A 26,004-nucleotide genomic window follows, 5' to 3' on the forward strand; every position below is an offset into this window, starting at 1 on the left:
CAGAATTCAGATTCCAATGTTCCAGTATCATGGATTTGAGAGCAATTCACAGTATAGGTACTTGTACCGTTTCACTGACTGCTAGATTTAATAGTATCATCAGGCCCCTGGCAAGAGTTTTTTTTTGGAGGGGGAAGGAGGGGGCACAAATGTTAGCTGATGTCCATCCAGAGGGAATGGGAGGCTTCTCCTCTATGAGAAATTTTGGTTTTTTGTAAGGGGGCTTAGATGCAAAATGGTGCTATCATTTTCATCATTTAACTACATTTGTGTGTTACATCTTATATTTTAGCATGTTTTATTAAATGTACTGTAAGCCATCGGAAGAATGTCAGAAAGACTTCTGGGGGTCATATGTGCAACCCCTCCTTTCCTCCCCCCCCCCCAATGTATGGTGCCGAGTAATATCATGGAAATACTACTTCCATGTTCCCCGTCAACAGTGTGCACATATTTCTGTAGTGCAGTAAATTAACAGGTCTACCTACATTACTTTCAGTAGATATTAAGTTATCTCAAAGAGTACGATTTGTAGCTTGTCTATAACTAGAAGGGGAGGTGTGGGGTACATCCTGAAGTTCCTGTATTGGACCCCATTGGCCCTATATAGATAATGTCAAAAATATTCCAAATTTAGACCCAATCAGGTTGAAGGATCTGGATATATATGACCTTGTACCTCCTACTGTACTTCGGGTAAACAGGTGATCGGTTACAATGACGTTATGACAAAAACAGTATATACGATTAACATACTGCAAACTAGGTAAAGGACTAATTCAATATATACCATAGCTAGTGGAGGAAAAATGAACTTACCGAAAGGGGGAAAAGGGTAAATATGAAAAGAAAATATGAAGAACAAGTCATTTCAATTGGTGCAGTTGAGAGTGCTGTAAATGCACATTAAGAGAATGAAGTCCTTGCATATCATCCGAAAACATGTCAGATTAAATTGTTACGTACCTCTGAGACTGGAAACCTCAAATGCCATAGAAAATTAGGACTTGAAAAAGAAATACTCAAAAATACCTACTTTCACTGTACTGTCTTTCAGAGGCAGATGGTGCCATAAAAGTGAACATGCTTCCTCTGGTATAAATATATGCACTCTTCAAATTGGGTGTTGAATTTAAGGAGATATACTTCGCTCCTCTCTGACCTGTCTCCAATCTACATAAACTGCATGACTGGAACGATTTTAGCACTGCACCGCCCACTCTCTCTTCCTCCTAAATCTACCATTCTGAGTATTAACTGAATGACTTTCTACTGGCCTTTTCATTTCACTACTTTTGCCATTTGGTGATTGGCTTCTTATTTCTTTTGCACCATATTTTGTCCTGAAAGAAAGCATCTTCTTATTCTTTAAGCACTGTTTCACAGCGTTACTCTAATTCTCAGTGTTACTCTAAATTTATTAGTATTAAAGCAGTGCAGTTATTTCTCTACAAAGTCCCTCCTTGATAAAGTTTTAATTTAAATTTTCTTGATTAACTTGTTTTTCTATTAATTTTATACTGCACTTGCATGTACCATCCAACTCTGATTATAAATTTGTAAAATTATTGTAATTAATTTTTGTGAATCAAAAACAAAGGTAATGTAGCCACTGTACAGCAGAGAAACAATGAAAAAATTGAAGAAAAATGGTAAATGTAGAAGGTTTATGATAAAATACTGTATAAACTTCGGAGCAAATCAACGAGAGAAAATTGGAAAAAATTATAAAAGAGGTTGAGAGAAAAATGATATGATGGGCTAGAAGTGATATGCAGTAAAGTTGTATACATGAACTGTGGATCATGTAAATAAGAGAAATGAGATAAAAACATCTCACAAAATTATAAAATTATTTGATGTACAGAATACAAAATGTTTATGGGCGATTCCATGGTAACTCGCATTACACTTTTTGCTGTTTTTTTATAATCCAAGTGCTGTGGCTTGAATATGGGTTAGTGTAACTCCTCAATTTTCTGTGGTGTTATATCCAACATTCATAGCTACAATATGAAATTATCAAGAATTATAATTCTGTTCGCCTTAATGTATGGTGCGCTTTCAAATATCGGTAACTCGCATTACGGAAAAAGGACACCTGAAAAATTGACACCGGTACAAAATGGCACTGTGCTCAAACAAAGAATGATTTCTTCAATTGCATACATGTACAAGATATCTACCCTACTGATGTTTATGTATCAGCAGTAGAAAATATGAAACAACTTCAGATGTGGTATGGAGGGGGGAAAAGTCTGGTAACTCGCATTACGGTAACTCGCATTACACTTTTTCCAGTCATCGATTTTGCTCTTTATTCATCAAATTCTTTGAAAGAGATATGCTCCAAAGCCATTTTTGAAACACTTGGAAACTCTTAGAAACTGTAAAACTCTTTCCAAAACTTTTAACAACATTTTAACAACAATTTGCAAAACATCCTGACAATTATATCAATAATAATCGAAGCTGATTGAACCAGAAAATCAACTGAAGAATTGTTGACTAACAAGATTGCAATGTACACTATTGAATTCTCAATCCATATTTCCAATCAAGCTAATCCAAAATTGTTGACTAACAAGATTGCAATGTACACTCTTGAATTATCAATCCAAATTTCCAATCAAGCTAATCCAAGCAAACTGGTAGCTCTCCTCTTCCATTTTAATGTCTCAAAACATCTATTGAAAGTTAAACAGGTTCACAGCTTATACAGGTAGTGAATTAAAAGAAAAGTTTCTTTGGCATGTTAATTAGTGATTGGTCCTTTGAAAATTTGTTTTTAGGGTTCTTAGGAAAAGCATGAAACTAATAAAACACTCCTTGTTCCTAATTCTATCAGTATAATAACAATATCAACAATAACACAATAGATGTTTCATCATGCGGTATGAGGGCATGGTGGTAGGCCATTCTAGATAACCTTGAATGGATGGTGTTTTGTATCAAATTAGAATTTTGATGCAAACTTGAATTGGCCACGACTATTAGCAATCAAAGGCGTTCCCAACTTCTTTATCATCTGGCTTCGTCGATAGAAAGTTTTGTCATCCCTGGGGTTCGGCCATTTCCAGTTATCGATCGTTCCCGGGAAATCTGGTGGCCTGCCTTATCTTGTGTAATTTGGGGATTTGAAATGCTTTGGAGTAAAGGTTGATTTTCACATTGTAGTGATAAGACACTCATATTGGGGAAAGGGGTTTGCACATCATGATATTTGGGGAACACACATTTGAATTGGTAAACCACACCAATCTATTCCAACTGACCAAGCCTCCGCAATCCTGCCCCCTCCCCCCAGCGGCCCCAATCCTCCCCTATGCAAACTCCCCGTCCGCCCCATCCCCTCTGCCCACCCCACTAATTCTGAGGTGCCCACACCCTTGGCAGCATCAGTTTTCATATCAAGACTAATTTCCATCAAGATGTTAGGCACATTATAATGGTCATGATTTACAATATTTGCCCATCCTTGAACATACTAGATTACTATGTGATAGGCTACAGACTAATATAGCCTAAGCTCTCACAATTTGTCCTAAATATTGTACTAAGCAATTAATATCCCATGAAAATGCTAATGTTAAAATAGAGAAAGAATATTACTCATTTGGAAGGTCTGTGATTCCACAAAGGTCAGGTGATAAAATCATCAATGTCTGTTGAAACTGTCCTAAGGGTCACATGTGATGTAATGGAGGTTGCAGTGCATTCTAGGTACAGGAAGTACCTTCTGTGCACACCTTATATAAGTATATAGTGTGCTGTATTGTTTTGTTGATCAGTAGTACTGCAAGTGTGCTTTGTGAGATTGGAATAATATATGGTAACTCGCATTACAGCGGTAACTCGCATTACTGGTAACTCGCATTACAGTTTTCAATGGCTCTTTATATCTATATACTAGGTACATTTCTAATTCTTTCAACTATTTTTATACTCTTTACTTTGACTAGAAGCATAATATGAAATGGCAGGAAATTATCTGCTCCAGTGAAAAAAAAAAGTTAAAAACTTGGTCTCTCGGTAACTCGCATTACGCTGTCAAATCAGCTCTGTGTCGTTACAGCCATATATGCCTACAAACCAAAAATGTTTGGGGGAATTGTGATTAATATTTTAATATATCACTAATGGCACTACCAATACATATATAACAAATTTATTTAGAGTGCTTTCAAATATGGAAATCTGAGACTTTGAAATATCCATACTATTTCCTCAAATATTCCCTCAAAAATCAACATTAGTCAGGTATTCACATTTTTTGGTAGAAGAACATGGTATAGTTGGAAAAAAAAGTACATAACCCAGACCCTAAATGTGTTTATAGTATATTAGAAGCCAAAAATGGCTGCAGAAATGATTTTGAAAATTTGGGGTCATGTCCCTGTTTTCACGGAATCGCCCTTATATATCTCACAGAAGAGGATTCTATGCTCTAATGGAAAGTTGTGAAATACTGTACATACTGTACTATGCTAGAGTAGCAATGAATAAAACTGTTAGAACCCACATATACAGTATTAAACCTTGGTGAGCAAACTAAGCTATTTTAAGAAAATAAACAAAAACCACAGTACATTTACAAACGGGAAATACTGGTTATTACCTACTGTACATGACACACTATTGAAGCAGGTACATCTGCATATATGCACATACAGTGTATATGGTAAACTATAAAAGGGTTTTACTGTATGATAGAGATATTTGCACAGACAAACTCTCCTCCAAACAGCTTAGGAAAATCTTGATGCCAATTGAAAGGTAATTTATGTTAGTTTAAAGCTGTGACTGGGAAGTTGACAGTTTCCAAATCTGTGCTTTCATAGTACCACTACAATAGAAACAAACCCTTCTTACTTTCCCTTTGTATAAATGCCTTTTCATATTTCAAGGTATAATTAATCTTAACCTGTATTGACACTGAAACCAATGCTAAGTCATAAAGAGAGCCTTATTTTAGATTCAGCAGTACAGTAGGTCAAACCTATCTCCATTACAGAAACTAAGAATTGTATTATTAATAAAGACAAACATTAAATCTCCCAAATGGATGAGCTTTTCCTTAGCTGTTATCTGAACAGTTATCTCTATGATATATGTACAGTAGATCAATAAGGATGGTTGTGATGGTGTCGCCTCACATTTCTACAAGCACTGATACAGTTCCAATTCTTGTGAGATGTTTATTGCCTGCAACTTAAAGCAGCTTTCTGGTTCAGGCTGTAATGAGTAATGACTCTTTCAGTCCAAAAGCTTGTAACCATTTGACCATGGACATCAGCAGAAAAATTCCTGAGGGGGTCCGGGGAGAGAATGGCAACCTTGTGTGTTTGAAAATTCCAAGTTAACCATCCATACAATAAACCCGTCAAAATTGTACGGATTAACCTTTTGTTTCACAATTTGTAGTATTATCACTTTCAGTTTCCTGGAGGGGTGGGGGAAGGGGGGTTGAAATAAGTGCAGCCTATGCATCTGGCCCATTTGCCTGAATACTGTGATGGCTTTGGCAAAATTTTAAATTTCCATCTAGTCTTCTATTGCATTTTACCACTTGCCCTGTTTCAAACTACTGAACTTAGTGTATGGAATTATTCATTTATACTTCCATTCTTAATGTTTGAGAATATATAATTAGAAATTGTCAAAACCTATAATCATGGGAAGTACAGTATTATCCCGACTTCAACTTTGGAATGACTTGAGGAAATTATTTTCAGGATGCTTAAATTAAGAGGCAACAATGATGCCTTTAACTACAGATAGAGCTACATACTGCAGTGTGGACGGACGAACATATAGCAGCTATTCAACGGCTCCTTCTGCAACGGCATTACGGCAACCAAAAATGTGTTCAAAGCTGACTAATATATACACTAAGTACATTATTTATATTGGCAGTATACTGTACCCACAATGTGCAGCAAATGAGTACAAACTTAATTACCCCAAACAGAAACATTTACAGAACTGTAATTTAACAAGTACATGTAAGACAAACTGGTCAACCTGTAGACAGACACAAGAGATGCCTAGACTGTAACATACTGTATGGGGGGGGGGGGCCTTGCTCTATATAATTTGTAATTTAAATAGTAAAATTAACATACTCTGCAATATTGCGTTACCATACGATTTAAAGACCTTCTAATAGTACTTCTGTGCTGTGACATAGACCATGGATGCTGTGACATAGACCATGGATACTGTAAAATTTACAAACTCTGCAATCTTGTGGTACCATACGATTTAAAGACCTTCTTGTGCTATGACATAGATGGATCGAGCCACCTTGGCCGGCTATTAAATTACAGTTTGATACTGATGAGTAGATATACTTGCTTCTAATATTACAATATACTGCATGTTATGCTATACTGAGCTGTGAACAGCAGTATATAATTAATTCCCCATACTGTATAGTAGCTGTTGATTATAACCACTACATGTTCCAATATGAACGTGAGAACATATGGCACAATATTGTAGTTCCAATGACATGTCAAAACATCGCGTGCAGTAAACTACACCACTGCCTAGAAACATTACCATAATTCCCAAGAATTACAATTTTTTTTTTTTTAAATTACCACTCACTGCATGTTTAACATTGCTACTGTATATGATTAATGAATGAAATGCATGCACATACTGCATATATGAATGTAAAATTGAATGATTTTCTTTCTTTCTTTGGGAGTGGTTAAGAGGAGTCAGAATTGACAGAAAAATTCAATGACAAAATAAAAGAGACCAAGGTATTAATTACTGTCAAACTTACCAACCATTGCATATCCTAACATATGTTGAATAAAAATTAAAATAAAACAAAATGAAAGCTTTATGTACATTGTAACAGCTGAAGCACACCTACAGTACGGTTTTGTAGTTGTACAAGATTGTTATAACTACATACAGAGTGCTGCTGCAATGAGAGGTACAGTACTGCATATTTATAACAGCTTATCATCAAGAGCAAGTATTTCCATACACTTAACACGTGGATTACTGTATCTATAAAGAATACCTGTTTTAAGGTTCATACAGAAACCCTGTGAATAAGTACCGAAAATAACTGTAGAAAACTAAAATAGGTCATGTTATATTTTCGTATCTAAGCAGCCTAAGAAAAGTATTGATGGGAAGATTAGAAACCCTTCCCTGTCAACCCTCAAAAGCAGAGATTATCTGACTTTTAATTTTAATCTTGCTATATTTGTACATTTTCCAAATTTATGAGAGCAGTGGGTGCAATAATACATTAAGACTCAATGAGGATTTTTCAAGGTCTGAACAGTGGAAGCGAAATAGACAAACCGTGATACAGAAATGGCGTAACCAATCATTCTCTATTTTTCGATGAAGGAACAACATGACTGCCATGCTTAGACCATTTGTAACCAACTGGATAGATCATAATACTGTACTTAAATTATTTCACCACTGTAAGAAGGTGATGAAAAATGGAAGTCCTCAGAAAACAACCACGAAACTCAGAGCAGCTATAAGGTGGCTCTTATGTAGGTCAATTCACTCCTCGTTCAGAAAATTGTAATTTATCAGATATGGCTTGAAATATTAGTTTAGAGAATATCTTTTATGTTCTTTATACAGCCATCTATACCCACAATTCAATTTTATCACTATAACATAAATGTGTATTTCTGTGTGTTTGTGTGTAATGGGTGAGGGCATTGAACAATGTTCAACAACAACAACAATAACAACGCGAAGCACAGATTAGGAAACACATTGGGAATCATTTGATAAATGACTTGTGCCCCGATGGATCGTACAGTACAGTATCTTATATATTATCATGATACAGTACGTATTATCATATGATACCATATAGTATCATCCAGTAGCATACTGTACGTCAGTGCTAAAGGGCATCTCTGCTGAATTAATCTACTTTAGTTCTAAGAAAGGCATCTAGCAGTATAACATAGCAATACCTGTCTAGGTTGCATGTTGAAAAACTGTACAAATCACAAAGTAAAATAATAAACTTTGAACATACTGAACAGCAACTAAAGTAATAATCAAACTGTAACAAAGGAATTTAGCACTGTGTGGTTCTAACTAATGATAACTTTCTGCCCTCTCTGTAATGCCTGCCTTCTTTTCTTCTTTCGCAAGTAACTGCCCCACTCCCTGCCCACTCCACCCATTTTACCTCACAACCTAAGCTCGGGCTTTAATCCTTTAGAGATCATCTCAATTCATATGCAACAAGAAGAATCAACGGTGTACGAGACAAAATAAATTGACTGGAGTCATGAATTTTACCTCTGAACATGGGCACACCGCACAGCTCTCGAATGCACAGCTTCCATCATCTGCCCAGAAAGGGCAAGGCCTATTGAGGTTGATCTGAAAGCAAAGATGATAAAACTACAGTAGGAAATGTTTCCCGAAAGGTAATGAGAGCGGTATCAAAGAACTTAGCATGCACAGACTCCGGTTATGTGACCTGATTACTTCACTTTGGCTTCGGCTTTGAGTACAACGTTCTGTATGCTGCCGTGTTGGATGACTTTGTGATTCACGTTATAGTCATTGCCGGCTGGCAATCCATGGTCCTCTCCAAAATTCTGTAAGGTCTGCAATAGTGACTCCATAAGTTTCCCTTCCGGGAAACCAAACATTGTTAAATATCAGTTCCTAAAATTAAAACTGACACTGTCTCTGTAGAATCTAGTGCAATTCCATACTGTACTAGGTCACACTATGCATTTAATACAGTAAATCAGTGTAGTCAAGGCAGAACAAGCCTAGGCAGGCGATACTGTAGGCATGTTTCAATGTTTCATGTAGGCAAGTTGTTGATTCTCAATGTCGATGTTTGCTGACATCGGCCGAGTATATCAATTCAGTAGGAGAATAAACTGAGAAACAAAGCAGTAGGAGGGGCAGGGGCCAACCAATAATACTCCTGCAGGATAAAACCCCGGAAAAAATCAAGGGGCTCATCCCTCCCCTCTCTCCCCCAATCCCCCTACTCCAATGGCAGACACAATATGACAAAACTTGCTTGTGATACAGTGGATGAATATATAACATCTATAAGCAGTACAACCATCTACATATAACACCATTTTACATCTAAGCACCCTCCATCTTACCAAAACTTTTCAAGACTCCTCCCTTGGATGACTTACAGTCACTTCTTATCCCTAAAATATTTGCGGGATTTTAAGGATTTAAGAAGCAGGTAAACATCATCCCAAAGTTTTTAATGACATGGAAAGCCTTTCCAATAACAACTGTTTTTTTAATATTTAGTTTGTGGGAAATGTATCAAGTTGCTTTCCATGTAGGGATATAGAAACTAAATCATGCAAACTATTCTTTAGCTATTGTTATAATGATGTTTCATCCTCTCAATTTACATGAGGAAACCTTATGGCAGGCAAAATCTGAAAATATTGAAAGAGTTTCCCTGCAAAGCAGAGTTTATGTTCCCTCCAAATGCCTTGAAGAAACATAGAGTAAGTGTTGATTACAAAGGAAGAGTGCAGTCCTAACGAAACATGACAAAGATGACTGAGAAATTTATGACCCATCGTTAGCAATCCAATGATTTGAATACAACTTAATCTGAAGCTTTGAAAAGTCAACCGTTGTTTATTGTTTTTGATCAATGGAAATAACGAAAGAAACTTCCCCAAATATATATTTTCTGGTCGTTGTTTATAAATTGTACTTGTCCAGTATACATGTGTATTTGTATTAAGGAATATGTAAAACTGACTTGTTGTCATGGTAATAAGAATTCAGACTGTACTGTAGACTCAACCATAGAAGCTATCAAAACTGTGCATCTTTTAGCAAGATACTGTTCCCAATAATTTCATCAATATTCTGCCAAAATACATAAAATATAGATATGTGCACCTTGATAAGACATTGCAACCGCCAGATATTTAAGAATAACAAACACTAATTGACAGCAGATCGAAGTTTCCAGTTCAAGGTGCTTAAGTTTGTCTTTATTGAACCCACAATGCAACTGTGTAATGCAGTACTATTGAATACTACTGTATGCTGTGAATTATATGGCTGTGTTGCTCTAATTTATACTGCGCTGCACTTTATAACGCATGATCATCACTCATAGAAAGTAGGCTGTTAGTCGAGTTAAACAGAAAAAATTATAAATTTTATGAACTGTTGTCGGCAACTTTGTATCATCAGAATCACTTATTGATATCAGAAATCCTTAAAACTCTCCTTGCTGTGGAACCTTTAACTACTTAAAATGTCCTCTCCTCACTTCAGAAGCTTGAAACAAATTATTCTGTACGTCCACCACATCAAATGTGTCCAACAATGCCTACATTTTCACACAGTTTTGGAAGGGGAAGGGTCAAGGAGAATTCTTTAACTACATGATCAATTATCAGTTGAAGGTATGGAATTAATGTTATATTCAGAGTAAATTTACACGGATAATAACTTTCATGGTGAGAACTTGGGCCATTCCAAATACTAAAAACTTGGATTAAAAGTCTGGGAACATGCATTAGATCATGACATGCTTTCTATGTTAACACTCTGCAGGTGCTCATTGTATAATTGGTTTATCTATATATGAATTGAAATGAGTATGTCACACTTCCTCATAACGGACATATTAGTGACATATAAACTAGGCTAGAGCTAACTTACTGTATCAATGAGAGAGGGAATTTTTAATGTGAGGACTGACAAAGGCTGTGTCATACAGGTAATGTTCCAAAGCCAGGACCACGCTATAAATCAACCAGCAGATTGTCTTAAGCACAGATACTATATAGTGTAGTAAACTTTATCAGTCAGTCTGGGTTCACAACCTCACAGAACATCTAACAATTGTTGATTTCCTCTATGTACAGTTAGACACATTGTTTATTACAGGTACAATCTCTAGATTCATATAATATGTGACTTCGCACATGTATACTGCTAGATTTATACTACGTACTGTGCATACAACAGTATCTTTATATAGTAAGTGGAAGAATCGGCAGTTTCGTTACTGAATCTGCACGCAGGTACAAGTGACGGGGACAACATGCAATTTGCTGTGATAGTATGAGACAGTAAAGTACTTATTGTACTGTAAAGAGCTTATCTGGATATAAATTAACAAACCTTGTAAAATTTGAAGTAGTCCCTCTCCAGAAGGCTTGTGAGTCTGGGTTTGATGTGAAGATTGTTGAATGTCAACACAGACTCGATTTTACAGTCACAATCATCCACTTGACCTGAAAGCTAAAAACAGTAAAAAGGAAAAAAAATTAATAATAAAGGTGCCCAGTAACTTCATGTTAACATTGGAGGATGGGTTCATACTCTGAAAGTACATGGGGTCTTACAACTACAGGTCCAATTGCAGCTACTATACATACAGCACAGTACATGTTTCAGCCCCCACTGTAAGTAGATACAGTACAGGGTCTATGAATGTGCATAGCAAGATTGTGCACTGAATTTAATTGCTTATTTGAAATGTAATTCCTCTCAAGTCTAGTGATAATTTCACTGGATAAAGCTCAACTGTAGAGATTCGTTATAGTAACTTTAACTTTGATGCACCAGGGGATAAACTTACAGAAGGTGCTATAGTACACACAGTACAAGTTTGAATCCAATTGATCAAATTCCAATATTCCTTTATTAGGAAAAGACAGCTAATGAGACAAAAGTGTTGTTTCTATAAGAAATTTAAACTTAAACCCATGAGATATCTTGGTTAGGTGAAACAACATGGAGTTTTAAAAACAATATACAGCATAATAACTTAGAGTATACTGTAGAATACAGTAAGCAAGGAAAATGCATGCATTACAAAGAAAATAGGTTAGATTGCCAGCAAAACAGTTTGGCAACTGCAAAATGCATAATTTAGAATAAATTTTAATCAACCAATCCTGTATTTAGTAAAACTTTCAATGTGCAACTTGACAGTATATACCTATTGAAATTATCTCACACGTTTCCTCACTGACCTTGTAACAAAATACAAACGATTGGAAATGTGTCCATACGATGCAAAGTAGCAAAGCAAATATATTGAGCTGACAGTCACAGAGCATTGTGTGTTTAAACATCATTTTGTAATAGTTTCATTGACTACGAATGGCAAAACCATCATGTAACTATTGCATATAATTACAGGGAAACAAAGCACTCTTGCACATATTCTTACACAGTTTAAGTAACAGGAACTGATATACTAAACATATTACCATCTACAAATAAGACTTGAGATGCCTTCTAATTGCAACAATAAAAACAATTTTTTGGACAGTCTCCTTGTGTAACAAACATTTTCTGATCCAAAAGTATTTAGGCCTAGGCTATATGCAATTCACGATGACAGAACTTATATTTACATTGGTCAGTCTTTAGGAAAAGGACCTATGACTACTAATGCAATACACAACTTACGAGGACAAGGTGAACTTGTTACTTATCGTTAATGATCTAGCTAGAAACCTAAACTGTAAGGGCTCACACTGACGTGGTGATTACAGATTTCAGTAAAGCTTTTAACAAGGCCCCACACAGAAAACTAGCGTATGAGCTTCAGCACTATGCAATCTCTGGAAAAATTCTCAATTGGATAAATGCCTTTTTGAGCAATCGCACTGAGTCTGTTTTCATTGATAATGCTAAATCCTCTCTTGGCACTGTCTTTTCAGGGGTTCCCCAGGGTACAGTGCTTGAACCCTGGCTCTTCTCCATTTATGTAAATGATCTGCCGATGATTACGCAATCTAGAGTATGAGAATGTTTGCAGATGACTGTATTTTGTATCGTACAGTACCATCAATTCCATCGACGACAGACTTTGCATGCTCCAGCAAGACAAGGATAAGTTTTCATTATGGAGTAAGACTTGGCAGATGAATCTAAATGCAACTCAATGTTTGTTACAAATAAAATATAAAATTGTTCAGTTCCAGTATGTAATTTATGATACTCCCCTCAAAGTGGTAAAAGAACACTCATATCTTACTGGTAATCTTTCTTGGACTACTTTATAGCTTCTGAGGCCTTCAATTCTTGGCCTGATGCATAGACATCTCTTTCATTGTGATACCAAAACTAAAGTAACTGCATGTAACTCTTTAGTTCATCCTTGTCTGGAATATTCCTCCTTAGTTTGGGATCCACAGAAAACAGGTAACATTAAAACAGCGGAAATGGTCCAGCGTAAAGCTGCTAGATTTGTGTGCAAGGACTATATTGTCGTAAACTAGTGTGACAACCCTTCTTCAACAACTTGGCTAGCCTACACCTAACAGAAGAGACGGCTTAATTCACGATTCAAGCTGTTTCATAAGGCAATTAACAACTTAGTGGCTCTACCAGTACCAGTCCCTGATTTTGTTAAAATTACCAACTATCGCACCAGATCGTCATCTTCTAACGGTTTTAGTTACAGACATGTTAGTGCAATTTAGAGTCCGTACCATTCGACCATTTCTGTTAATCCATATCCTGCTTACTATCTCTCTCCCACATTCATGTAATCACTCCCTATCTCCACCTCCCGTTCTTCTATCTCCTAATCCTAACCGGATTATACAGTTGTTATTCTGCCGATTCGAAGTACGCTTTCCCATTCATATGGTACGGATTCTAAAGTTACAGTAGGCCTTAGTGTTAAATGTGGATGCTTTTAAGTGGCCTTTTTGGCCAAGAACAAATTCCAGATTGGAATGCCTATAGTCTGAAGACTGATCATCAGAGTGGACCCGAGATGTTTTCTCTCTGTTACTATTAGGCTGGTGCATGTTGCATGTAGTCCCCTGTGCAGTGATAACCAATAGTTGGTGTTTGCATAGTACGAGACAAGACGTTAATGTACACACAATTCATGAATTAGTAAATGCATCAAGGCCCTTTGCTTTAAGCCTAAATACAGTAGATTTAGGTCTCGGCATTGTAGGGCCAACTTCCACTTGGCCTAGGCCTACTGTAGACTAGATAAGTTAGGCCTAGGCTAGGCCTAGTTTAATTGTAGCCTGCAAGCACGGGTTATCGCGGCATAAGGTAATCAAACTTGTTCTCATCCGTGAGAACAAAAACCATTCATGACAGACTTTGCATTACAACTAACTGGCCCAATTACTCACCTCGCAAAAGCAAGGATCAACGGTGCTTCTGTTGTTGATTTTGAAGAGAGATTCTTCTTGCTGTGATAACTGTACAAGCAGTGCTGAGAGGACTGTACATACAACACACACAACAGTTGCGTATTTCTGCATCTCAAAACTACAATTCAGTTTAGTTTCATGTGGTGACAAATTCTCCTCTGCGCGTTATAAGATAATATTTAGAACCAAGGTAGGAAAGGACATATGGTCCTATCAGTATATAGTCTCGTTCCCGAGTGTGGTAGTCCGCTCCGTGGTGATACGTACCGGGATACGTTGGGATACTATAACATTACTATAGTGCTACTGTAATATTTCCCGGCGAAGTTCCGAGTTTACGTGATGAGCATGATGCACGTACTATCCCAGGATTTGTCAACAAATGACAGATAACGCATATCACGGTTGGCTATGAAAGTTTGTGGTCTGATTTTTTTAATAAAAAGGAAACCAAGTTTTTCTCATTTTTAACTACAAGTCAATAATTTCTTCAATTAACACATAACTGGCTTATCAATAAAAAAAAAGCACTAAAAGAGGTGTTATGCTCATACTGCTTCATAAACAATTATTCTACTCAACATATGTCTACATATTTTCGTATCTCGCGTGAAGTTTCTCATTGACAATGTGCTCGATCTGGGCATTGCGTAATATCTGGTCTGATTGGCATCAACTCTACAACTGTACATAAATTGATCCTTTTAGAACTAAAGCGGTTTAATGCTGTTTCTCAATGAAGTTTTATACACGTAAAGTATACGTTCTCGTCATAACTGTTGGTGACGGTAAGCTATTAGGTTACATTTCAATAATTAATAGACTAAATGAAAATATGACACATATCTGCTTATGCTACGTGTAACTTACTGGATGGTTTGTTCAGGAATACGCCAGTACGTTAAGTGAATTTTACTATAACTAACTAGTGTAGGGGAGATACATTGAAAATAAACAGTAATACGATCTTTTAAGCCCGGGTCACATCTGCGCGATTCAACACGCGATTCAACTCGCAATACAATTGAAGGTTGAATCGCGTAGTTAGACACGGGTGTCAACTTGTTGCGCAATAAAAGTTGCGCCGTCAATTTGGGTTGATTTGCAATAGAGCAATGTCCTAATCAGCGCAACTTCTTAGAAGCAACTTTTCTGATTCGCGTGATTTTAGTTGCGAGTTGAATCGCGTGTTGAATCGAGCAGATGTGACCCGGCCTTTAGTTTTGTTATTGCGTCAAAGCTGTTAGCGGGAGGGATGTGAAAAGATCGAAAAAGTTTCTAATTTTGATTCAGTTTCATCTCCCTGTTTCAATCTATAGGCTACCGTACATCGTGTGTCGTCCTGGGATCGCCGAGGATCGAAAAGAATGGGATGAGGGTTGGGAGGCCGATTACTAGGTTATTTGATTTCAATCTATTGTTTTCCTTCTCCAATTAAGTATGCACATTATTAGCGAACTATTTGTTTGTCTTGTGAGGGACAATGAAAAGATCTTTAATTACACAAATATCAAGATAGTAAATATCATGGAGGAGTTGAATAAATGTGATTTTTCTCATTGAGGAAAACGAATCACAGAAGTATCAGTCATTTGAGGCATATAAAATGTGATTAAATATTTCAGTTGTAACCGTGTGTGAGGTTTTCGTCCATGTAGTCATTTTCGCACACACGTACTGGCAAAAGTACAGTGTCTTGACTTTTTCGACTTTTCACCTAAGTTGACCTACCGAAGCACAACAGTATGCCCATGCACAGGCGCGTAGCCAAGGGGGGCGAAGGGGGCAGCCGCCCCCCCCCCTTGAGCATATTTTTTTTTTAATGTTTTTATGATATCGCTAGTATTTTCAAAAGAGAAAATGCTAAGATGCAACTTACAAGGCCTGGGAAGTGCCATTTCCAGCGATCTGGGAGGAATTTTAAGCCAAAATTTTCTTGTACGCTTCGCGCCAATCATGGTGGCGCTACGCTTAGATAGTTTGCAATGCCAGATCTACAGTTTCGCCCCTCCCTTGGCAAATTCCTGGCTACGCGCCTGCCCATGCAGGCATCCTCCCATTCAATTACGCAGTCAATCCTCCCTTCGGTTTTGGGTTATTTTTAACCCTTTTCTGCGAGTGTGAAATAAGACTTGCAATGTTTCATTTGTTATCAGCATATGATTTCCAACTTGAGTGCAATTACCTTTCAAAGTTATCATCTCCGGAGTATCCCTTGAACAAATTAGTTAAATTAGGGAACTGACTACTAACTGATGTAAACGAAAGCGTCATGGACCATTTAATTTTTTAATTTATGGAACGAATGACTTCAAATTGAGAGAGATGATCATGGCGAACGGGAGTGGGATGGGGGGGGGGGAGTTATCTGCGGGTTATAGCTAAAATTAAGACGATATCACATATAAGTAGATCTCAGCGTTTGTATGTTGTCTTTCTCATAAGGACCCGAGGATCAAGGTGAAGAAATCCGTTCTTGCTTTAAAGGACCTGTCTGTGTTCGATAATCTCATTGTCGTCTCCAACACAATGTATACACACGCGTGGGACGCCGATAAGAATATGTAGATTTGCATTCCTTCAGGGTAATGATATATGGTGTTTGGAGTCACGTGCTAGTACACTACATTACTATATATAGAGTGTATATAGCTTGTCACTATCTCACAATAGCTCAAAACAAAAACATAAAATAATGAACAATATCAGCTATATTATATCCAATTTTGATATATCAAATTTTTATCCAAAATTGAGTGAAACTGCAATTCTATTATTCTATTATAAGGTTTAAACTTTCATGCAGAACTTTCCTCTGTGAATAAGTGAGTTAAGTTTTATCAAACAAATCAAACATTTCAGTCGTATATGACGTCATTCACTTTGTTGTTAAAGATGTAGTCATAAAATGCCACCACATTTAAAGTTGTTATATACTCGCCACACTAAAGTCTATGAGCATGTGTGTTTGACCTAACAAAAAAACAGCAAATTTGCATTATCTGTATTAAACCAGTAACTTCAGCCACCGGAATATCTCTTTAATTCAACCATATATTCTCCAGCAGGCATGATGGTCGGAGCTTTGAATAGTGTGAAGAAAGACTAATTCCTCCCCGATCCGTGTAGATCGAAAATCTATAGGGTCCAAAGCACGTCGTTGTTTTGTAATGCTTTGGCGTTGGTATGGTGCGTCTCTTGTAGTCTTGGATCCGGTGCCGTGTCTCCCTTAAATACTGAGATCTTTGAGCAATCCGAAATAGAACAGTCGACGGTGAGTATAACTTCTTATTTTATTTTATTGCATAACATAGTCAAACTGTACAGGACAGATAAAGGTCGATATGTCCAAGATACTTTTAAGAAAAGTCACACATGAAAGAACCTGGGCCCGAAAACCAAACTACCGAACGACTGATCCGCTCTCAACCCCAGTCCCCTTGCATCGGGACTGTGACTGTGTGATCATAGTCGGGTGTGCATCACCATTCGCCTCGAAAGGGAACAGATACTACACATGATCTTAGCCAAAGAGGCCGAGAAGCGATGTCCAATATTACATGTTGGCGGATGGAGAGACAGGGTGAACAAGGAAGAGCAGACGGCGTGCTCTAACTTATATACTGATATGCAAATGCACAACTCAATATTAACATACAGGTACAGATTCTACAAATGTAGTGCAATGTTTGGCACACGTGTATCTAATATACCGGAATCTTTCTTTATAGATGGCGTGCGTGATGTATCTTTGCTTTTGACCAGAGGGTCTCGAAATTTTATAGTTAGGATTAGGCTAGCCCTAACATTTTTTTCTCCATCAAACAGAGCTACTTGGTTGCTCAGTTGACATACTGTGCATAAACCTATTTCAATTGAGGCAACAAATGGCAATCTTATAAGACGCAAGGAAGCTGTCCTCCTAACCCCAAACAAATCAGTTTCTTCAGTATAACATAATTGACTCTAAAAGAACAAACTAAAATAATCAATTCTGCCGAATCATTATTGCCAGTTCGACTAGTAAAGCCTATACATTGTACGCATGGAGGAAGGAGTATTGATTTTTGATACATATATACATAATATAAGAGTTAAGTCTTCCTCAACCAACTCAGGCAAGGATACAATACGGGCTAACGTTTCTTTATATCCATGTATGCAAACAGAAAACTATATAATGTAAATATTACTCTGTTCAAAAGCAAGCAAAAACTCTGCCTGACAGACAATGCAATTTCAAAGTAACATATTATAGTCAGGGGATCAAAAGGAAATGGAGATATTAATTACAGAACGTTTTAATGTCCATTCTTTCAACAACCTTGTAGTAGTAAACCACTTGATATGTACTTTGTATTCATAAAGAAAAACATAAAATTCATCTCTAGACCCTTGAGCAATAAAATCATGCGATTCATGACGTTTTATAGCCTCTTTACACTTTCAGCAAACTAAATCAATTTTTTTCGTCATTATTCAGGAGATGTTAAGTGGTCTATTATGCTTTTCTCTCTCTCTCTCTTGAAAATACAATAGATCAACATATATCGCGTGCTTTACTTCAATTAAAGAAAGATGCAAATCTATATTGGTACAGGAAACCTCCGTATAGCTGTAAGGTACATAAAAGTGGATTTATCATCAGTAGGCCTACATACACGATCCTAACGTACATTAGTTGTTTTTTGGTTATCATCCGACGTGAAGAGATATGCACGTATAAAGGCTATTATATACAACACTCATTCTTGCTGTAGGATATTAATGAAATTGATGAAAACAAAGTCATCAGTAAAACAGTGGACATTACGGTTCATGGGAGATGTTTGCGACCCACCTTTTGAATCTATGACACTTTCCGTCGTAATACCCCCCACAGCGCCCTCCCCACCCCCTCCAAAAACAGTCAAGTATCACGTTTCATCTCTGGCATTGCCTATATATTGCGTCATCACTCATGCAAAACGGCACGTGTCGAGGGAAACATCCACCAAATATATTGAAATACGTCGGAAGTTGTTGTCCAGTCTAGTACATTACATGTGAGGATTAGATAGTTGCACAGTCGAATCAGAAAAATGAAGACTTGCTGAATTTGCTTGAAGAAATCTGGCCGAATGTTGATTATCAAGTGACCCAAATGAAACGGTAAAATCACTTTGAGATTTCTGTGGAGGGGGAGGAAGAGTAGTCATACTTAGTTTCAAGGGGGAGGGGGAGGGGAAGGGGGCACCGCTAAAAAGGCCCGTCAATCATACGGCTTGAAAATGCAAAGGACGGCGTTGTAGTTGAGTATTGTTTCCGAGCAACAAGTACCACTGGTCCCTACAACTGTTTGGGATTCGAGTACCAAGTACCAGTGTCCGAGTACAGCCTTGTGGAATCCAACTCGGCAAATATGAGTACTCTTTGGATTCGAGTACATAAGTTTGATTTATGCAATAAACAAGAGTCGATATAGTTGGCATTAGTACAATACATGTAGTAATGGAGTCATATAGGCGAGAAACACCTTTCTGATCCAAGATAAAACCTGGTCATGAAACTACGAGCTGATCTCATTCACAAAAACACAATTGTTATTTGTATTATTATTATTGTAAAATATATTGTAATGTTGTAGGACTTGAAGACGTAAAGACTTGCAAAGATGGTTGGTTTACACTTTCTGCGTTTCTATGACGTGCTGCTACTGTACATTGAAACGTTGATTACATGAAGTTGAATATTCATGATTACATTGTCATTTTGACCAACACATTTCATTGATCCTTGTAAGGATACCATGATGGCCATTATTATAGTTCACGATATATATATATATATATATAGAAGGAAGGGAAAAAAAGGGTCATTCATGAAGCGATTAAAGACTATAATCTTCTTTTCATAGGCTATGATATCGCCTAATTAGTGCTAGATAGATGAGTGGAAGTGAGACCGACCTGTCCTTTTTCAGTATTCAAGAACATTGATAGTAGTTTGGTAATGAGTAGCATAGAAAAGTGTACCAACATTTACCAAAACCAGAAGTAGTTGAATCTGGCGGTGCATTTGCCACAATTTTGTACACACACCTCTAGAGGGGGATATGCCCCCCAAAAAATCATGTTACGTTAGTTCACCAACATCATAGCAGGGACAACTTCACAAGCGATAAATCTCACAAGTTTATAGAACACAAAATGTGTTTGTTTCACTAAGTTCGACTCGGTGTTGCATATTACATGCGCGGATTAAGGGTGTGGGGGGGCGGATGCGTTTCCAACTTACACTCATTTTCAATCTTACACAAAAATTCAATAAATTATTTGACACAACCTTGTGTTTAGACCTAATTATAGACCTACCTAATAGTCAAAATATGCCGCAGAATGCATCATTTGATATGTGTTTAATATTACTTGTCTAGGGAGGGGGGGTCGTGAGAACACCGGACTCCCGTACATGGGAATCAACATCAACAACCCCAGGGCAGGACCCCTCCTATAAACTTCTTTATTCGCTATTGCCTTCCTATAATGATCGAGACCCCTCCCCAAAGTAGTCATGGAAATTCTGAATCTCCCACCCCCCCTGCCCCAATTAAAATTCCAGTAAATGTCACTGGTCATAACTCCTCTCCCCATCCCATCCCAACTCACCCCAACCCATAAGCCAAAACACATCCTATCCCACCTCACCCCGACCCGTAAGCCAAAAAGAGGAAAGAGAAGAAACCTGACAAAATGGCTTGAAGATAATTCTTGTGTAAAAATCTGCAAAGTATCTGTACATTGATGCAAAAGTAAGTTTTATATTTTCAACGTATACAAAGGTGATTAATGTAAAGGAATGTTTCTAAAACTGAACTGATAATTGATTTTAAATTCATAGAGAAGCATCATCTGCTGTTACTCGAAATATTTGATAATAACCAATCAGTTAGTGTTGCAGACCAAGGAGAAGGAGTAATGAAAATAATTCATAAATATCTTTTACATTAATATACATCATCATCATCATCATCATTAATGTACCTGAGTTAGGGAAAGAAGACACATACCCAATAAATATTAATTGGTCGATGTTGACTGATATAATAATCACAAAAAACTTCCCCAAATAGTTAAGAAGAAAATGTCATTCTTTTTGTGAGATATCACAGATTTAATGTTCCTTTCACACACAAGGCTGAAGACTTGATCAAGTCCACCTATGACATCATCGAGATTCATGCGCTTCAATTGTTGATCTTTCTCTTTATTTTTTATGAAAATTTTTTAATTTTCTTGTAACGGAGATGGGGTTTGAAAAATGCTGAATCTAAAAGTATTGAGGACCTTAACATGAACTAATGGTGTTATTGGTTTCAGTAATTTCTTTAGTTTCGGCTATGTTTTGTAACCAAGATGGGGTTCGAAAAAAAGCTGAATCTAAAAGTATTGAGGACCTTAACATGAACTAATGATGTCATTGGTTTTAGTGTCAACATTGATAACATTCTACCTGAAAATATCAAAAGCGAAAACCACTAGAAAAGTAAAACGGTTTTGAGATCCTCGTCATTTCCATCACATCATAAATTTACAGTACAGACTTTGAAACTATGGGTATCTCCCAAGTTTTTTCTTATCTGTGTGTGGAAGATCTCTGCGATATATAACCAAAAGATGATGTTTGAGTATGTGTCCCCTTAAAGTGGACTGAAGTTTTCTTTGGCTTGTAGAGGGAAGAAAAAGACAAAAGATAGTGATAAAAGTTATGTTATTTTCTGATAATTTTCGAATTTTACACATATAGAAGGCCACACATTTAACCCCCCCCCCCATATCCCTCCGCCCCAAATAAAGCCCCCAAAAAAATACAAGTGAATGTTTTTCCACAAGGCATTCTCCTCCACCCCCAACCCTAAAATATTTTCAAAGTTTCTTTTCCAGATAGGACGTTTCGAGTTTTTATCATATCTGTCTATAGTAATGGCCACACTTTGAATTAACATTTCTTGGAAAAATATTAACATGGAAAAATATTAACAAAAAATTAACATTTCTTGGCAAAATACCAAATTGAAATCACTTGTAGCACACTTACAAGAATTTAAGATGGACCATAATTCATCAGTTCTTGAAAATCTGCTGATGCAGACATTCTTAACATAATACACTGTGCATTAATGTAATCTATGCGCAGCTAACATTGATTCTTTATATAAACAATAATCCACTTCCTCATGTCTGGTAGCTCCATAGATACTTTTTTCTGATATAAAATTCATCAAGGTGTCTCTAATTGCAAGGCATCAAGTTTGCATTAATATTTTAACCCTAATATAAACAAAGAAAATTCTGTAACAAACAATATACAAAAATATTACAAAAGTATGCAAAAGTCCAAATTTCTACAAATAACTTCTCAAGTACATTTTTATATAAATAAAATTAAGAATAGTAAATTCAAATAATAAAAAAAATAAAAAAAATAAAAAAAATGATTTTGGAAGTAAATTTGATGTTGTGTATTAGTCACAACAGCACTGCGACATGAAAAAAGAAGAAGTTGGTTTCAACAAATACACTAGAGCACTTTATATGGGAATATAACTATATACCAACCAGTGGTGGTAGTTTATTAATCTACATCAGAAGGCATGATCAAACTAGGCAGCCTCACAAAAGGTCCAATCTGCCATGGGTATGGTGTTTATAGTAACGACTATTACCCCTTCTTACCTTAGTGTGTTATTTCATTTATATTTTACAAGCTTTGTGTATATTTTGAGATACGCTAAGATTTTCTGTTTCTTTTTACTCTTGTTGTTTCCTCTCATTACTTAAAGTGTTCTGCTTTTTTGAAGCCCACTGTATCGATGTAAAAATAGATCTACTTCATCAAGTTTGTAGTATAGTCCTCAGAGTTGACCAATCCTGCTAGTATAAATAGCAAAACCTTTATGAAAGTTTCAATTTTTATGTTTGAAATTAACAGTTTTACCTTGTATAAACACGACAGATATTGAAAATAACCGTGTGGTTCGGAATTCCCATGATTTGAATGGACGGAAATTTAAGGACGGATAGAATATTACATATTTGCATGGTTGTGATGATGGTACAATGTTAACGTTACTGAAGAAAGAGAACTTTAATGATAACAAGATCAATAATGTTGAAATCGTTAAAAACATGACAGACACTAAAGGAATGGTTTGATGGCAGATGTTTTGTTAAGCTTATATGGAAGACAAGAATAATACTGGTATGTAAATACTATTTCTCAATAATTTGTGTCTAATTTGGAGGTAAATTTAATTAATTGTAACTAATGCTTAAAAAAGCCCACAACTACTCTACAAGGCAAAACTTCAGTCACTGGACTGTGATGATCATACACAGGGCTTAGCAGTTTACAATTTTTGCCACTAAAGCTAAAAAGTGCAAGTGCATAAAAGTTCTTCTGGCTAAATTGAAGCTTTTGCTGGCATTTTCATGCACATCAGCTTTTGTAACCGGGTTATGACAGCCACGCAAACATATTTGTTGATAATCAACAGTTATTCAAGGGTTTATGTTAGGTACAGAAATCGTGCAGATACCTGACTAACGACTTGTAAACCTACTAACCAAGTAACTGTGTGTTCTTAATTTCTACTGGCAGAAAAATGCCAGTGCCTTGTTGCATTCTACTGGCAAACAGTAAAATTACACCTGCATTTAGCCAGTAGATAACCCGACTTTTGAAGTCTGTACAATTAAAGTGAAGTTGCTTTGTTTTAGAACGTCAGCATTGACACGTGTGGAACTTTAGATATTGATGTTAATTAGCCTGTGAATAAAATATTTTGTTCATACATATGCAATCAAATGTGTCATTGGGGTATACTCTGCCACATACCCATGCAAAATGTAAACAGAAATTTTGGACAGATACAATTTTGATTCTGCCACCAGATAATCCCTCTTCAAAGCACAATGTCAACATTGAGTGGTTCTAAAAAAGACAGTTGTTGCAGCATTCAAACCATGAGTTGAGACTCTTGAATTATTCTGCTCCTCTGTCCTAAGGGTACCCCAAGGTTAGCATTCAAACCATGAGTTTACTCTTGTTGTTCTGCTCCTTGGTCCTAGGGGTACCCCAAGCTTAGCATTCAAAACATTAGTTGAGACTCTTGAACTGTTCTGTTCCTTGGTCCTAGGGGTACCCCAAGCTTAGCATTCAAACCATGCGTTGAGACTCTTGAATTATTCTGCTCCTCAGTCCTAAGGGTACCCCAAGTTTAGCATTCAAACCATGAGTTTTCTCTTGTTGTTCTGCTCCTTGGTCCCAGGGGTATCCCAAGCTTAGCATTCAAAACATTAGTTGAGACTCTTGAACTGTTCTGTTCCTTGGTCCTAGGGGTATCCCAAGCTTAGCATTCAAACCATGCGTTGAGACTCTTGAATTATTCTGCTCCTCGGTCTTAGGGGTACCCCAAGCTTAGTTTTCAAACCATGAGTTGAGACTCTTGTTATTTTGCTCCTCGGCCCTAGGGGTGCCCCAAGCTTAGCATTCAAACCATGAGTTGAGACTCTTGAATTATTCTGGTCCTTGGTCCCAGGGGTATCCCAAGCTTTTCCAATTGTTCCCCAGTGAGGTATGGCAGCTCCTGCAACCCCACCCCTGCTTTTTCAAAGACCGACGAATATTTCTGTTGCAAGGAGAGGGAAATAAAAAAATCAATTTGATGTTATTAAATGGTTTTTAAATTTACTTATCTGCGGAAAGACTAGGCTTATCCTATTTCTTGTGGTTGGAAAGTGGGACATTGTGTCCCTCCAACCCCTTTGAAGAAAATTTTGGACGTTTCTGAATAGTATTTTCTGCCAAGCTTGTGGAGATAATCATATTTGCATGTTGAAAATGAATATACAATGCTCCTCAAACGTCATCCATAATGATCAGTACAAATTGCATACTTTCTTTGTGTATCCTAGTTTTGAGTATCCTAAAAAAGACTGATATTTGAGAACGTCACAAAATTGGGACAATTTAGTTTGCTATTTTGGTTACCAAATGTACGATACTATTCCGGTAAATGGAGGTGTATAGTAACTAGTGTTTGCACGGGTTATCCGGGTACCCGGGTACCCGCCCGACGTGATACTACCCGGTTCCTAATTTATTACCCGAATCCTAAGCAAAGTGTGATTTAAAAAAAAAAAAAAATTGACAAACCGACGGTTAGGCAGATTTCCCATTGACTTAGTGTGGTGTTAGGCTACAATGTGGTCGAAGATAACAGCAATAACGAGCTCGACGCGATACTACCCGGTTCCTAATTTATTACCCGAATCATACGCAGTGTGATTGTTTAAAAAAAAATTGCAAACCGATGGTTAGGCTGATTTCCCATTGACGTAGTGTGTTGTTAGGTTACCATGTGTTCGAAGATAACAGCAATAACGAAAGCTTTCCATAGATATCTTATAACTGCGTCACAATTTCAGCTAATAAACAGATGGCTAGGCTAGACTACCCCCATTGACTTAGTGTGGTGTTAGGCAACCCGTGGTCGAACGTAACAGCAATAACGAAAGTATTCCATGGATGTCTTATAACTGCGTCACAACTCCAGCAAATACATAGATGGTTAGGCTTAGCTAGATTTCTCATTGACTTAGTGTTGTGTTAGGCTACCATGTGGAAGAAATTATTATTTATTCATTCGTTTATTTCAAAGAAGGAAAGGCTGACAAGGAATTTTACGCGATGTTTATGGATTATAGACGGGATAACTAAAAAATAGTAATCGCAAGTGGCTTTTTACTAATCGTTTATTGCAAATGCGATCAAATTGCGCGAATCGCGCAATCTC

At 36.9% G+C, this 26,004-nt stretch overlaps 2 protein-coding genes across 7 annotated transcripts in view; both read right to left on the reverse strand.

Moving 5' to 3' along the window:
• Positions 1-14,590, reverse strand: part of LOC139972164 (ERO1-like protein beta) — a 52,886-nt gene extending 38,296 nt beyond the window's left edge. The window contains exons 1-4 of one of the 5 annotated variants that reach the window (XM_071979152.1): positions 14,148-14,590; positions 11,155-11,274; positions 8,308-8,391; positions 6,797-6,811 (exon numbers count right to left, since the gene is read on the reverse strand). In XM_071979152.1, the coding sequence (XP_071835253.1) occupies positions 6,797-6,811; positions 8,308-8,391; positions 11,155-11,274; positions 14,148-14,279 (351 nt within the window). In that variant the 5' untranslated portion in view covers positions 14,280-14,590. The remainder of the gene's footprint in view (positions 1-6,796; positions 6,812-8,307; positions 8,392-11,154; positions 11,275-14,147) is intronic. The other 4 variants (XM_071979151.1, XM_071979154.1, XM_071979153.1 and 1 more) reach the window with 4 other exon arrangements.
• Positions 14,591-20,899: 6,309 nt separating this feature from the next.
• LOC139970490 (uncharacterized) overlaps positions 20,900-26,004 on the reverse strand; it is a 31,083-nt gene continuing 25,978 nt past the window's right edge. The window contains exons 17-18 of one of the 2 annotated variants that reach the window (XR_011794161.1): positions 21,604-24,837; positions 20,900-21,493 (exon numbers count right to left, since the gene is read on the reverse strand). Coding sequence is in view for 1 of the 2 variants with exons in the window: in XM_071976246.1 (XP_071832347.1) it covers positions 24,700-24,837 (138 nt within the window). In the remaining variant the exon portion in view is untranslated. Of the gene's footprint in view, positions 24,838-26,004 lie in introns of both variants that reach the window. The other variant, XM_071976246.1, reaches the window with a different exon arrangement.

Source organism: Apostichopus japonicus, chromosome 8 (assembly GCF_037975245.1).
Source record: "Apostichopus japonicus isolate 1M-3 chromosome 8, ASM3797524v1, whole genome shotgun sequence".
In the NCBI taxonomy this organism is placed as follows: Eukaryota; Metazoa; Echinodermata; class Holothuroidea; order Aspidochirotida; family Stichopodidae; genus Apostichopus; species Apostichopus japonicus.